The 15,784-nt window shown below is 51.2% G+C and overlaps 4 protein-coding genes across 4 annotated transcripts; 2 read left to right on the top strand and 2 right to left on the bottom strand.

The window, feature by feature from the left end:
* Positions 1–849: 849 nt before the first annotated feature.
* UCRPA7_1144 (putative laccase precursor protein) lies at positions 850–1,454 on the top strand (the record flags this gene model as incomplete). The annotated part of the gene is made up of 4 exons (XM_007913731.1): positions 850–852; positions 912–950; positions 1,004–1,021; positions 1,080–1,454. 4 exons carry the CDS (start codon positions 850–852, stop codon positions 1,452–1,454), a joined length of 435 nt encoding a protein of 144 aa, XP_007911922.1.
* Positions 1,455–4,235: 2,781 nt separating this feature from the next.
* Positions 4,236–5,660, top strand: UCRPA7_1143 (putative udp-galactose transporter protein; the record flags this gene model as incomplete). The annotated part of the gene is made up of 3 exons (XM_007913730.1): positions 4,236–4,541; positions 4,625–5,338; positions 5,397–5,660. The coding sequence occupies 3 exons, from the start codon at positions 4,236–4,238 to the stop codon at positions 5,658–5,660; spliced, it is 1,284 nt and encodes a 427-aa protein (XP_007911921.1).
* A 581-nt stretch (positions 5,661–6,241) lies between these two features.
* Positions 6,242–7,357, bottom strand: UCRPA7_1142 (putative poly(3-hydroxybutyrate) depolymerase protein; the record flags this gene model as incomplete). The annotated part of the gene is made up of 3 exons (XM_007913729.1): positions 6,242–6,838; positions 6,933–7,102; positions 7,168–7,357. The coding sequence occupies 3 exons, from the start codon at positions 7,355–7,357 to the stop codon at positions 6,242–6,244; spliced, it is 957 nt and encodes a 318-aa protein (XP_007911920.1).
* An 831-nt stretch (positions 7,358–8,188) lies between these two features.
* UCRPA7_1141 (putative oligopeptide transporter protein) lies at positions 8,189–10,114 on the bottom strand (the record flags this gene model as incomplete). The annotated part of the gene is made up of 6 exons (XM_007913728.1): positions 8,189–8,382; positions 8,445–8,531; positions 9,077–9,149; positions 9,201–9,345; positions 9,406–9,867; positions 9,939–10,114. The coding sequence occupies 6 exons, from the start codon at positions 10,112–10,114 to the stop codon at positions 8,189–8,191; spliced, it is 1,137 nt and encodes a 378-aa protein (XP_007911919.1).
* Between the last annotated feature and the right edge of the window lie 5,670 nt (positions 10,115–15,784).

Genomic DNA, 15,784 nt, shown 5'->3' with positions numbered 1-15,784 from the left:
TTTTCTGCCCAATACGGCTACGGTGTTGCTGGTCCCATTGTCATTAACGGTCCCGCTTCTGCGAACTACGACATTGACTTGGGACCCTTCATCATTTCTGACTGGTACTATGGCGGCATTGACGCTATCCTGCATCGTGTAAACAACCCAAACAATCCCTATATACCAGGCTTCCCCGGTTCAACCCCGCCGAGCGACAATATACTCTTCAATGGCGTAAACATCAACCCTAGAGGTGCCGGCGGATCCTATCGTAGAGTCACACTCACTCCGGGCAAGCTTCATCGTCTCCGGCTTGTCAATCCATCTGTCGAGAACACCTACATGGTTTCGCTCGTCGGGCACTCATTGAAAATCATTGCAACCGACTTCGTTCCCGTCCAACCGCAGACGGTCAACAGCCTGTATATCGGGGTCGGTCAACGATACGATGTGATTATCAATGCATCCCAGCCGGTCGGCAATTACTGGTTCAACGTGACCTTACCTCGCGGACCATGCGGGCTGTCGAACAATCCACGCCCGGCTGCGATCTTCTCGTACACTGGTGCTTCGACTGGGAACCCTACGAATGCGGGCACTGCGCCTACTGACCCCAACTGCGCTGATCCACTCAATTTTACCCCTATTGTGTCTCGAACGGCACCGGTGGCATCATGGAACCCAACCGCGGGCGACACACTGAACACGAACATCTTCATCAATAATTCCATCGCTCGTGTATTCTGGCCTGTCAACAATTCACCAATGAATGTCTCCTGGAGCAATCCCACCTTGAAGTATGTTCAGTCGGGCACCGTCGCTTCGATGCCGCGGCAAGAGAATGTGATCCAAGTGCCGACAGCCAACATGGTGAGCTGTCTGATCATGCCCCCGCGGCTCTTGCGCGGAACTCACTCTGTTTCTCGTAGTGGTCATTCTGGCTGATCCAGAACAATTCGTCGATTCCGGTAAGTGTTATGAGAGCTAGACAAGTAAAGACAGATTGCTAACAACGCTCCAGCATCCGGTCCATCTGCATGTCAGTCGCCCCCTGAGTCACGATATTCCCTGGGTTCATGGATTAACCTCTTTCCCAGGGCCACGACATCCTCGTCCTCGGCGCCTCGCCCGCGCTCGCCAACCCGCTCGCGCCGGGCAACACGCTCCGGGCGTTCAACCCGGCGACGGACAAGGCCGGGCTGAAGGGGGCGAACCCGACGCGGCGCGACACGACGATGCTGCCGGCGTGGGGCTGGCTGGTGGTGGCCTTCCTGAGCAACAACCCGGGCGCGTGGGTCTTCCACTGCCACGTGGCGTGGCATGTGTCGCAGGGCCTGAGCGTGCAGTTCCTCGAGCAGCAGGGCGCCATCCCCGGCGCGATGAACCTCAACGACCTCACGGCCAACTGCAACGCCTGGACGGCGTACTACCCCGCGCACGATCCGTACTGGCAGGACGATTCGGGCATTTGATATCAAAGTGGCCTCAACAGATCTGATCTGGTCAAGTGGCTGATGATAGGTATGGTTGGCGTAGTGTGGACGTGGTGGTACAAAGCGTTACGAGGTGCTCAGGGCTAAGGGGGAATGTTGATGATGCTTCAGGGGCTGAATAATGTCAAGGTGTCGATAGCAAGGGGCAAGATAGCAGCTTAATCATTTCTTTGCTGCGAGGAAAACATGATTGAACAGTAGAACGATAGAAATACATAGTCTACCTGTCTACTCGAGCTCAATCAAACTCATCATCAATGCCACTGTCAAGAATCAGATTCTTTTTTCTGTCATGGCTTAGCTCATTCAATACAAGAACTCCACGGCGGTGCGCGGAGCACAGGCCACGCACGCACCGGAAGAAAACAAACAGTGGGACGAATCGGCGATGGCGCGGGCATCGGTCTGTCCCGTTCCGTCGACGTCACAGAGTCTAGGCTCGGGAATTGGGGCGGGGCCCAAGGGGCTAATGAGGTTCTAAAGCCAAAGTGATGATGCCCATCACTGCTCGCCGCTAGCCCGTCTTTTGACAAATTGACATTGACTTGTTCTTTTTTAGGCGTGCCGTGGGCCACCGTCCCAAATGCTCCGGCGATCTGGGCTCCCGAGGCTCCCCCTTCTCAGCTCTACAAGGGTCTTCCGGCCATGCATCGGTCCACGGAGGCGTCCCGCCTATTCGCTTAAGAATCCACGGAAGGGGGGGGGACGCGGAACAAGTAGAGGGGCGACAGGGTGGCACGGTAGGTGGCCAGCCAGCTGTCGCAGCCCCAAAAGCTGCAAGATGCAGGTCAACCTTGAAGGTTGGCAGGCTGGCAGGCTTGCGCTCAGCTGGATCACCGGACCATGTTGGTGGGTGCGGAGAAGATGCTCGTGTGACTGACTGGCCTCACTAGCAACGGACCGTGATGGGGGGGTGGCCCAATGGTCACAATGGCCACTTGCGCCGGCTCCGTTTTAGCGAGCCATCCGGCACTGCTAAAATCCAGCTAATAAGGAGGGTTGGGGTAGCTTTTCTTTGTCTTCCCGAAGCTTGAAGTTTCGGTGAAGAGACATGCCAATAGAGTTGAGCTGTCCTTGAAGAATTCGTAGGGTAAAGGTAGATGCTAACAAGCAGGTCGCCGCTAACGCTAACAAGGGAGCTTGCATTGCTGTCCAAGCCGAGGAGTCTTTAACTTGGGGAGGAATTACCTGGCAATCCAAGAGATTGTCGAATGATCAAGATGCCTGCCTTCCTTATTCACCGCCAGATCAGATGGGAGAGAAAAATTGAGTCTTCTTGGCAGGGTCATCTAAATGACTTGTCCTTTGAAGAGCTTGACAGCTTGCAGAGCAGCAGCTTTTACTGTAGAAGGCGAGAGCGAATGAAATGTGCTGCATTAACGTTATGATCTAAGGCATGGAAAAGGGGGCTAAAAGGATCAGATGCACAATTGGAGATTGATAGAAGGCTGGAAAGGGGAGACCAAAGCCCCGGACTGGGACTGGGACTGGGACTGGGACTGTATATGTACAGCGACGGCATCTCGAGAGTACCTGTTGCAGCGCGGGGAAATGGCTTGGTAGTCCTGTACCGGAATGAGAAAGGGCATCTGAATGGAATCAAATACAATAACACAGAATCGATACCCTAGATCGCTTGGGCTCTGCTTCTTCTACCCATCTTTCTACTTTTCACTGCATGAAGATATACATACAACAAGTCTACCCAGTCTAGGCGTCCTTAAGTACTTGTGCTGTGGCTGGAGGCTGGAGCATCGAATGGGACTGATGCACATCATCAGAACAAGGCACACGCCAAGCCAAGCTCAGCCAAGTCAAGTCAAGGAATTTACCGAGCAATCGATCATCCAGTCATCCATTCATTGAATTGATTGATTGATTACTTGGCAGATCGCCCTCTGGTGGCCCTCGTGGCGCGTGCTCAGACTCAGATCTTCTTTCTTGCAAGACCTGACCTGCTTGCCTGCCTTGAGTACCTCCGATCAATCTTCTTCCTTTTCACCACCAGCAAACCTAAACTCATTCAATCTTCTCTGCGTCGCTGAAGAGCCTGGAGATTTGCAGGCGTCCAGTCCAGCCCTACAAATCTCTTGCCTTGCTTTTGCCCTGCTGCACCGTCGATCTCCCACTCAGGGGGGTGATCCTAAATCCCAGTAAAAAAAATAAAAGGCGGCGCGTGGGTGACACCATCAATAATTTGGGGGCGGTGGCATTGATTGGCAAAAAACGCGAACCCTCCTTTTTAACCTGGGCCCTGGGCAGGCTTGTTTCTGCTGTGACGCAAACCCTCCCCAAAACACCAAGAAAAAAAGACCTGGCCATACCTGAGCCTCCCAGAAATTCTCCGTCGCCCTCCACGACTTTCCCGCCGCCGAGCTCTTCCTCCTTCCGAGCCAATTTGATCGGGCTTCAGCTTCCCTGGCCATCAGCGGCCGCCTAATCGCTGTACCAGACACACACCCAAACCACATTGTCGCTCCTTGCTCCCGACTTCACCATGGCTCTCCTCGAGACCCCGCAGGTGGGCGGCCCGACAATCTTCGGGCTGCCCTTGAAGCAAGCCTCCCTGATCACGGCAAGTCCCACGAGAGCTTCAATCGCGCACCCTCGCGTCCCATAGCTAATATTCAGCGTGTACAGCTCACCTTCCAGAACTCGGCCCTCATCCTCGTACGCCCTTCCCTTCCAGAGCCTCTCCGTCGATGACGCAGTGGCTTGAGACACCAATTGGAGACTGACGATGCTCTCTGCACACAGATCATGCACTACAGCCGGATGATGGCCCCGGCCGGCGACCACAGATACTTCACGAGCACCGCCGTCTTCCTGAACGAGGTCATCAAGCTGACCATCTCCCTCACCTTCGCCATATACGAGAACTCGCGAAGCCTGGCGCCACAGACGCCCGTCTCGGTCGTTTTCGAGCAGATTTACAATTCAGTCTTCCGGGGCGACGGCTGGAAATTGGCGATACCCGCGACTCTGTATACGCTGCAGAATACCTTGCAATACGTGGCTCTGAGCAACCTAGACCCGGTCCATTTCCAGATCCTCTACGAGTTAAAGGTGCGCCAAACACGATGCCCATCGCACTATTAATCTTGGTCATAGTTGGGCGTTCTGGGTAATTCATGCTAACATTTGTGTAGATCCTAACAACAGCTTTCTTCAGCGTCATCTTGCTAGCTCGGCCACTGTCCCCAAAGCGATGGCTCTCGCTCGTCGTGCTGACTTTTGGCGTGTCAATCGTCTCTCTGCCATCGGGCACTAAGGACCTCGCGATGATGATTCACGACACGAGCGATCACTTCTTTCCCCGATCTGTACACGAGCTAGGAGAAGCTGCGGGTGGCATGGTGGACGTCGCGCGGCATCTTACGAGGCGGACGGTGGAAGGCTTGGCTGGAGAGGTTCTACACAAGCGATCAGCGACCTACCAAGGAATCCAGGAAGATCTAGACACGACTCCGCACATGAACTACTCAATTGGCCTCGCCGCAGTCCTCATCGCCTCCACAGTCTCCGGCGTTACGGGCGTCTACTTCGAGAAGGTCCTGAAGGACTCGCCAACCCCTGTGAGCGTGTGGACGAGGAACATCCAGCTATCATTCTACAGCCTGTTCCCAGCACTGTTCGTGGGCGTCATCTGGAAGGATGGCGACGAGATCGTCAAGCACGGCTTCTTCGACGGCTACAACTGGGTTGTGTGGACGACCATCGTGCTGCAGGCAATTGGGGGTGTCCTCGCGTCCCTCTGCATTCAGTATGCCGACAACATCGCGAAGAACTTTGCCACTAGCATTAGCCTTGTCATTAGTTTCATCTTCAGCGTGTGGTTCTTCAACTTTGGTGTCTCGTTCACTGTATGGCTCTATTTTCCCCCATCTAAGCCTAGACAGGGAAATAACTGACATCCTGCAGTTCATACTTGGCACAGCACTCGTGCTCCTCTCAACATGGCTTTACAGCGGCCCAGATCGCAAGCGTGGCCGACCCCCACCGATCAATATTGTGAGCTACGAGAAGACCGTCATCGCGAGCACGCCGAGAATCACGGAGGAAAGCAAGCTAAACCTCGATCCCATGGACGCGCAGTCCATCGGTCTATCCACCTCGAGACCTGCCACCCCTCTGAGGTCCCACTCCCGAGCCCCCTCGGCCAGGGGCAAGAGCCGGGATGACTAGATGACATTCTGATGGGGATATGAAGATGAAAAAATAACGGCGTGGGAGCATTACATGGTCTTTGTGGGGACAGGCGCATCATAGAACGAATCCTCATGCATCAGAGCCGCGCCGAGGCGGCGACGCGCTTGATTAGATCATGGGGAGATCCAACACATATACGGCGACTAGGGAACGCTGTGCTTGGCTAGACTAGCATCGATTGATTTGTATATTTACACCGCTGCCTTCTATCGACGGCGGGCGGCAGCACTGCCGCACTGATCCGGACACTGGTCCTGGAATCCAATGCGGAGGCCTACTCGGGCATTTCACGGTGCTCAAGACTTGGGCATGTGCGTCAAGCAGTGTGGAAATATTGGTAGACCGCATGATAGCACGCAACCTGGTTAGAAGCAACGACTTTCAGCAATTTCCCGACCCCGCGTGTGATTGATGCCAGAACAGGATATCATCAGGCGTGACACGTTATTTGACAGCCATTCTAGACCCCTTGTAAGACACCTTGTCACCGGAGGCTCTATACAGTCTCTGTTGATGCTTGGCACAGCACCATCAGAGCGTACTAGGGGGCTGTATTCTCACTCCAGCTTGTGCCTCGAGAAGAACTGCACCAAATGCTGGCTCGTAAAGTTAAAGTTGGCCGTCTGGTTCGGGCGTCCGGCCAAGTCCAGCCCCAGCGTCGACGGCCACGCGTGGCCCAGCCCCTCGACCGTCAGGCCCCGCACCTCCGCGCCGCCGGGGCAGTCCCACACCTCCTCCCACGCGCCGGGGTGCACCTCGGCGACCGAGTCCGGCTCCGGCCACGCGCCCGCGTAGCGCCCCGCGCAGCCGTTGCGCTCCGCCCACTGCCGGCGCCACAGGCGGGCGTCGGGCTCCGGGCCAAAGGAGCCGCCCAGCGGGTCGCGGCCCAGGAACTCGGTGATGCGGTCCTCGACCCCGTGCGAGTGCAGGATCGGCACCGGCCGCGAGGGCGTGCAGTTGTAGAAGGCGTACGTGCCCTGGTACAGCGCCGGCGAGACGGGCGCGAAGGCCGCGAAGACGGACGAGGTGTCGGGGCGGCAGGCCAGGAGCGCGGTGAAGCCCCCGCCATTGGACTTGCCGCAGGCATAAATGCGCGACTTGTCGATGTTGTAGGTCGAGGATACGGTGGAGAGGATATCGTAGACGTACGCGATCTATCGGTCCCAGGTCAGTGAAAAGGCTCTCTAGGCCATTGTAGCTACTCAGGCAGCGGCGGCAAGCAGCATCCTCTGACGGCATGACACTCACATCATCGACGGTCGTGTTCTCATAAGGCGCTCCTTTCCAAATATGTGTCATGTTCCATTCTGTGTTATTTACGCCTTGCGCGTACGCTGTAAGGAATGGCTTTCCTCCGATGCTTAGCGATGGATCAGATAGCTCAGTGACTCTTTGCTGCTTCTCACTGAAACCGCCGGCTATAGACGTCCGTTAGCAAGCGGCTTACCATCCTCAGCCATCATTGTCATATGAAGAACCATACCTCCATGGAAAGACAAAACAAGAGGATACTGTTCATCATGTGAGTACGTGGTCGGTATATTGAGTAGAAACGTGCGCTCTGTGGGGAGGACATAAGCGACGTTTCCTACGGCCGGTTCTTCAGACAGAACGACCTGTGATGCTCCCGCAAGACCCGCGACAAGGGCAACTAATTGCAACGCGGCAGCCATATTTGCTTTCTACGAATAGCCTCGATCAAGCCGAACTCATCTCTTGGAAGAGGCCATGAAACTCTACAGAAGCAACCGAAAGCCACCATGATGATAACGGTCCGGTGCCGACCGGAGGTCAACCAGGTTCCCGACAAGCGGGGCAGAGATCATCGGCAAGTTCCTCATCTCCACCCCACGCCAAATTGCCTTCGAATGGTGCGATAAGGCATAATGCGACCTTGCATGTCTAGTTCGGTGGGCCCTTGCAATCCTCTCGGATGTCGGTGTACACAAATGAATCAGACGATATTGGCCAAGGCCAATTCGATCGGAGGAGAGCATGTTTGAAAGGCGTATTAGCCCGGTGTGTAGCACCTGTGATGCCATCCCGTGCCAAGCTCAACGTTGTTCTTGGCCCTTATGATAGATAACTGCCAAAGATGCGCTTGGTATTGTGGCTGAAAGCTTGTCTAAACGTTCGATATTCGCTGCTTTGCGGTACCCGCCGTTTATCAAGCTGATCAGACTCTTACCACATAGCAGAGGCAGACAGTAATGATGCTATCGTGAGCCTGCTCTAGGTTCCAAAATTACGTGTTGTCTTATTGCACTAAGTCATAAGTGAAGAACTTGCAGAATATACAATCTCCGTTATATATAGGGATTCTTAAAATCTAGCCTATAATGCTTGGCGATTCTTCACTCCACGAAGTTATTTATTGACTGTCCATTCATAGCTGATCCTGTGGATGTACTGAGGCCGTTTGGGTGCATAACAGCAGACAGATCTCGAGATGTATTGTTGCCTCGTCCAGCAGAATCTGGATTCAAACGGTAGGCCGTTCGACTTTAAAACTCTCCTGGTCCCTTCCCAAAATGCTCACCAGCCGGGACTGTCAACCATGGCACGGACTTTGTGTCATCAGTGTTCGATCCTACAGTATTTCCCCACCAATTGAGAGTTACATTATTGTAGCTGAGGCAGAAGAAGATAAGCACGGTTGCAATAGCAGTACCCGTATCCATGGCAGCCTGCAGAAGGTCTACGATGAATGTTGTTTTAGCCAGAAGGTACGTATTATAGAATACCAAAGCAGAAACTTACAATTATATCGCTTCCACCAGTCAAAGGCACGTCTCCGAATAAGGTGGTTGAAGATGAATCCAAAGATGAACCAGAGAGAGTATTGGGCTGCACATCATCAGTCAGTAAGAAGGGTCACAAACAAACCATAAATAATGAACTTACTTGTGTTTGCCGGTGGAATCTGTCCCGCAGCATCTACGGATGTTTTGTCAGTGCTTCTCTACCTAGGTGATTTATGAAATTCAAAGTAACAGGCAACCTACTGAAAAAGACCGGAACATTGATATATCGAACCCAGCTATTCGGATACCTGCGATAGACAAGATATACGAGGATGGTGACGACTGGCTAGTTTGGTAGGCACATTAGAATGGAGGACGACGGGTTCGAGGGATCTTCACTTACCCCGATCAAGAAGAAGTACATTATGCCATTGTATACCTGTCCCGATTGGAACATTCTTTGCGGTCCGATGGTGCCCCATATTATAGAGGCATTATAAACCACCTTAGCACCATTGCAAGTAAATCGTTGCGTGTTTTTGGGGTCGCAGAGATTCTCGATATTACCAATCATCCATCGGAGGACTGTTTCTTATCGTCAGCTCGAAGTTTGATGATGATGGATCAGGCTGCTGCAAGTTCACTCACCACCAACCTGGGTCATGGTTGCGAGGATGGACGAGTATATCTGTCCAAAAAACAAGACTCTCGGAGGGATTTTCTTGAGCCAAATGTCAGCGGTGAATTGGGTTTCCAGTCAACGAAGTCATACCATATACTGTCCCAGCTTCAGATCCTGGGCGAAGTCCATGCCATGTTTGACAGAGTTGTAGCCGTAGCATTTGACCATCATATTGGCAATCGGCTTCCCGGGCCATGCATACCCGGCAATCAGTTCGGTAATGATGTTTAAGAAACTAGGTTCAGCAATTAATCAGTGAAGTCAAATTGTAGGTAAAACATGGCTCGCAACTTACATCCTCTGATTCGTCGTACCTTCTAGAATGCCTTCGGGTACGATCAATAGCACACCCATGCCGAAGCACACTACTATGAAACCCCAGACAGGTAATCCTGAATCCCAATACCTTACTGTTAATATGCCTAAGCCAAGTACCACAACCGTCAATACGCCATACCACCAGTCTGGTACTTCCTTGTAGTTGTTCATCAGCCGCTTGTGAATATCCTCACCGCCATGGCGAGCGTTCTTGAACTTGGCCCAGATCTCGGACCCGTTGTACAAGTATGTGTAGAATACGATGGCAGTTACAGCTGCGAAGGACAGGGCATAAGTAAGAGAATACGACATAGATATATACATTGGCGAATATGCCTCGTATTTGCTTAGCACAAAGTTGAGATTCTTGTCAACAACGCGGGAAATATTGTAAGTTTTTCCGGTGTTGTCGAATGTGCTGGAAGATAGCAGAGGCAGGCTGTTCTTTCATTAGCATCACTAGAGCAAGATAGCTGGAAATCAAATTAATAGACTAGGAGGGACACTCACTAAGCACTATTCCACACATTGGTGTAGTAAAGGATTGGCGACAAGAACAAGTAGAAGAACACCACCACGGCAAAGGCATTGCAAGTGATGTAGAATGGTGTGACGAGTGGCTGTCCTGCGTAGTTTATCTGGGTCCAATCGATACTGAGTGGCAGCAAGCCAAGTCCAGAGTTCATCTTGAAATTGTATCAGCTCTGACAAAGCCACCTTATTTCCGAGATTTTGAACTCACTCCAAATATGGTGTTCACTTTCTGGTTATGAGGCACAATCCAAGTAATGAATGCAAAAGTGCCGAGACTTGTCCAAATATAGTCGGGGAACCAGAAGAGTACGAAAGCGAAGACGGTGAAGTAACCAAAAAAGCGGTACCGGGTAAGTGTCCAACCGTTAGCCGGAGAACGGTCTTGGGGCTCGTGAAGGGCGCGAAATAAGACGGTTGACGAGAGCGATGACGGCCAAATCAGTGCAGCAGGATACACTAGCCATCGTCGTGAAAGGCCAGCAAGACCGAATCTGATTATTGTTGTTAGCAAAATACGCTGCTGATCTCTATTCGAACATGTAGGAGATGCTCAACTACAATAGCATCAAGCCCGCTGTTACATTGAGAACGACTTTGACAAATTACTGACCCAATCATTTGTGTGGTAAGGAGGTAGAGAAAGCCAAAACCTGCGCCATAGTCACGATTCCAGTACACGGGGCTAATAATCGCAACTAGTGATCCAGATGCATACGCCACACTGCAACTAATATTCACGCACTATAGTATAAATTAGTCATAAATACATTAAGTTGAAGATATATAGGAAAATGAAATTGACATACAATGACGATTAAAGCATGTTCTTTAATGGTAAATTTGCCTGGATTGATATCGAAGGAAAACTTGCCAAACGGCAGCCTCCACCGCGGGAGTTTTTCCCATGTCCTTCCAATAGGAAACACCAGAAGCTGAGCGACCACATAACCAATTGAAAGAGAGGGCTGTTTTCGTAGGCGTCAGTAAAGCCAAGCTAACCCATGCTTTGAAGAGGGGAGGACAACGAACGTAGCGTAAGCCGAAGAATTGATTGACTCCAGCGAACAAAATGACAAAAATCGTTGTCAAAACCCACGCTCGGAATGCTACAAGGCTTTAGTAATGAGTGTATCTCTAATGTATTCTTAAAACTGACTATTGCACAGAATATTGGGGTCGTCTGTGTTTGGCACGCATGCAGCTACTTCAGGAACTGAGAAGGTGTTGGAGTTAATATCCATAAATAGCGGTGATATTATAATTCTTCTAAATCACTTACACGGAGACTGATCGCCATGGACATCCCACTTGAAGGCTTCGGCTGGTGTAAGCTCAGTTCTATCCGGTTGATGAAGGAGTAATTTGTTTTCGTCCGCCGAGTCTCCGCCATTATAAGCCTCAGCTTCGATATCGGATATGTCCGCGCGCACAGCATCTTTCTTCTCACTTTCCCCGACAGACCTGTCAATGTCTTGCGATGTTGATCGGGCCGGGGCGACCTGCTGAATATCAGAGGTCATAATGACTTGTGTCGAAGTGCTCTCGAGAACTGACGCTAGATACGGGTGAGGATCACAAGAGTCCCGTACCTCCCCGGTACGCCCGAGGGGGCATGTCGGGTTTTATCATCTCGGAAAAGTTAGCGTTCGTTATCGCAATTCCCGTATTGTAGCACGTTATCAGCGAGAACCTGAGAGATGTTGCATTGGCCGCTCTCCTATTGATAACATGCACGGCACTAGCCGCGATCACTGGGACCATACTAACTAGATCGCAGCAAGGCTCTTGATATGGTCTTAGCGCAGCAGGGATCAAAATTCGTAAGCGGTGGAGCCTTTAACATCTGCTGGGGCGATTATATGTCAACACGGCAGTCGGGGTGTGGGGGTATCTACGAACAACACTTGGTGCCTCGGCAACTTTTCGTGATGCTTTGTGTCGCCGAAAGTACATTTCCAGGCGCCTCAGAAATTTTCTCGACACTTCGCTATTCCCAATCCTATAAAAGCACCAACAGAATCGCGCTGCTCGAAAACTTGGTAAGTTATTGCCTCCTCGTATTCCCTCCACTTCCCTTCTATGATTCAACTTCCACTTCACTTCGCAGTTTCCACGCAAGACGTCACTCGAGCCTTTGAGACGTGCGATGAGCGATCAATCCTTCCTTGGATGTAGACCTTAGGGTGTTACACCTCCTGAAGCTAAAGTACCTTTGTGTGTTTAACTAAGTACTAACGTTCTCTTAAGGTAGAGACTTTTACCAACCAAAACCCTCTATAAGTTTTTTGCTAGAGGATTCTGGCAAGAGCCGCGCTGCCGACTATCCTTCAGGCCGTGCAATCGTAAGGCATACTACCATGAGTAGGATTATACTACTAATTCAGTCCCACTAAGTCCAATGGAACGTGACACTATATGCCCTTTTTGCCTGGTTTGGTCGCAGTGCGTGCGCTTGGTCTTCGCCGAGGCTGCCAGATACCGTACATCCCACACAACCATGTGTTTAGCCCTGAGAACTTTCAGTTCCTGTGGGACTGTGCTTCGTCTGCTAATGATTATGCTGAGTCCCTTACTTGCCAATGTTACGATACAATTCTAAGTAGCCGTATTTCCTCGTCCAGTCCATGATAGTCGATACGCTCTGCATTAAAAATATATTATCAAAGAGGCACACCAAAATTATAGCTTCATTATTTGAGCAGCCTTTGGGTTCATTCCTTGCTATTGGTCAAATCCTCCCCTGTCTTCTCCTTAGTGGCTGCTTTCTCATCTGCCATGTCCGTCTGTCGTATTATTTCGTACTTCGAATCAGAGAATAGCGGCAAGATGCCAGCAGCACAACTCCTAAGAAAAGTTGTTCCTGTGGCCAGGAAAATCAAGAATAGAGTGCAGAGCCCAAGGCCGGCAAAGTCTGAACCGCCTCCTAGCCGTCTAATCTTGAAGAACAACAGCTTAACCTTCTTGTTAGGATGCAGAAGTTGCTCTCGGGTTGGCCAGGCATTAGCCCTCTCGACTCGCTGGCGTAAGAGGCTAAAATAGGCCTGAGCTGTCTCTGAAAGAACACTCTCCAAGAATTTCTCGAGGTTCATTCTTCTCTGACCTTTTGACACGCCCAACTTCTGAAGTGCAAGCCCAAGTGGTCCACCGGATCCAGACTCACCCTGAGAAATTAGTCCATGAATTGCCCGGGCAGCAGGTAAGGCATATATGGGCGAAAGACATTTCCCACTCAATTCATCGGACAGGCTCTTAGCAGGCGTCAATATCTGACCGGTCCTCTGCCATACAGAATCGTTGTTCATTATTGCATAAAAGTCGCGAATGGGTTCATTTGAAAATGCCATGAAGGCCTTGTGAAACTCGGATGGCATGTAGGAGCACTTGTAAGAGTTCGCCATTGGCCGAGAAGCAGCCCAGTCTGGAATAATAATGGTCTGCACAGAAATCTGAGCACTTATCTGCTGGCGTTCCGTCCCCGAAGGTGTGGTAGTCTCTAATGTGTCATCAACGCTCATCAGATCAAAATCTGTGAAAATTTGCAGTTCGTTTTCGGGAGGTCGGCGAAAGCGGTACTGCTTGAGTTCCAATGTCATGATCATGCTGTCTTTTCCGGTGGCAACCGACAACTGATTGTCCGGCGCGAAGTCGTTCGGTGTATCGTCTTCTAGTGAGCCTTCCCACCTAATATGATATCCCCAGAATCGGCGGCACGAAACGCTGACATTCGTAACCCAGCTTTCGCCAAACATGGCTTGGAGTTCAAACTCCCTAGGAAGCCCGGCACTGCCATCACCAGAGAACTTTTCATAGGTGGTCATATTAATCCCGAGACCTTCGGTGATCATTCTCGAGTAAATGGCATCTCCCATGGGGTAACCACCTCGAGAGTGTGTGAGATTCGCCACTGTTCCGTAAGTTCCTGATCGCCAAGTTCCGAGTTTTCTGAAGTGGGCAAGGGCACTCTGATACAGGTGCGACTCAAGTGTAGGTAAATTGTTTGCTGGTAGATACAGCGAGGTATTGGCCCAGTTGTCTGGGATATCGATTGTGTCATTAGGGTAGAGCTGAGCATAGGGTATGAAAGGATTGGCCAAATGCAGTGAGCCATTCTTGAGAGGGTCAATGGAGGTATCTGGGACATCGTCGCCGATCTCAGCATACATCACTGTGTCGTTGAGCAGTGCTAGTGGATGCGAGATACCTGCTGGGAGTTTGTCCTCAACAGATCGAATCGCAACAAGCTGTAGGTGAGCTGATGCCTGGACCAAGGCAAATACAATAGCCCAGAAACCCCATCGCTTCCGACCGACTCGCAAGTCGACCTCGCCAGTGAATGGTCGCAGTAATAAGGTCAAACGTTTCCCCTTAGACCGAGCAAGTCTTGTTTCTTCTCTCAATAGCGTCTCGCTTGACGCAAAGGCGTAGATGGTAAGCGCACCCAGTATAATAGCATAGTTCCGGAAAAAAGCGTTCCACTGATAAGACGGTATCCTACCCAAGACTTGATATCGGCAAATCCCGCAGCGGCCATAGTTATCCGATGTGAACTTCTTCGTTATGACATTAAATCCAATGAGGATCATGAGCAGGAGACCGAAGGACGCTAAAGCCGAGCTGATGAGCGCGTTCCAGAGCAACACTCGTCGAGACATTGACCATAATAACACCATCGTGCTCTCCAAGCGAGAACCCACGCTGGCCTAATAGGCTCATATTTTGCGCGGATTCAAATTTTGTGGAAAGCCCAGCATTAGTTTTCACGACCCAGGTGTGAGAAGAAAATTAGGCTGCCAGGTTGGTGCCGCAACGCCAGCGCCAATCAGGTTTAGCCACCGACCCCTGGATTGAAATCACGAAGCCAAGCCGTCTCAGAAAACACAGCCAAGCACCTGAGTTGCCCCATCATGACATGAACTAGAACCAACTTGACAATCGTTTTCAATGATCGGAAAGGCCTTCGTATAAGAACTAACACGCTTCTTCGGCCGAGCTGGCCACAGCTCATGGATTGAGTCGCACGAGGGACTGATCCATTCTTCGACACCTACTACCTGCGTGACCGGCGACTAACTTTCAGTGACGTGACAGGCAATATGGAATTCATTGGCGACGATACCATGAGATAGATGACAGTCACTAGCTTGTCCCTAAACTCTCGCAGCCAGAGTGAGGACTGGGACTCTTCCTTACTTGCACATTTCTATGCTTACATATCCTTGTAAATCAGTGTTGCCGCTATGGGTCTGGCGGCGGAACGGCGGACGGTTTACCCCCAAAAGGCAGACTGGCCAGCGCAGCGATATTACTGTGCCCTATTTTCATGATCAACAATTAAGAATGAACGTACACCAATCTGCTAGTCGCATCTGCAATGTCAGTCTGTAGGCGCTTGGTTGTATTGCTTTCTCATTTGTTTGATTAGATGCGGCCTAGGTCACTCTGCCCTTTATAAGATAAGCTACACAGTGACACTTGATTGCTATATCATTCTTCATTTGATGTTCGCTCTCTAACGCCTAGTATCATTCACATGTGTAGTTGTGCCCATCAAACGAGCGACCGTGACTGCCTCTCGCAGGGCTCTGCCGACATGGCCGCGCACGGCTCCCTCTTCGAGGACCATTAGTCCTCCAATAGTGCAACCTTCTGGAGAGGTTCCCTGATCCTTTAATTGTCCTGGATGAACACCGCTCTGAAGAAGAGCCGCCGTCCCTTGCATGGACTGGTATATCATGGTCTGGGCGGTGTCCCTGGGGACACCAACTGCAACGGCCGCATCGATCATTGCGTCACAGATCACAGCGAAAAATGCGGGCGTCGAA

The sequence above is a fragment of the Phaeoacremonium minimum genome, assembly GCF_000392275.1.
Source record: "Phaeoacremonium minimum UCRPA7 unplaced genomic scaffold PA7_03_scaffold_62, whole genome shotgun sequence".
NCBI classification, from domain to species: Eukaryota; Fungi; Ascomycota; class Sordariomycetes; order Togniniales; family Togniniaceae; genus Phaeoacremonium; species Phaeoacremonium minimum.
Note: the sequence above shows the minus strand (reverse complement) of the source record. Positions and strands in the feature narration are given on the sequence as shown.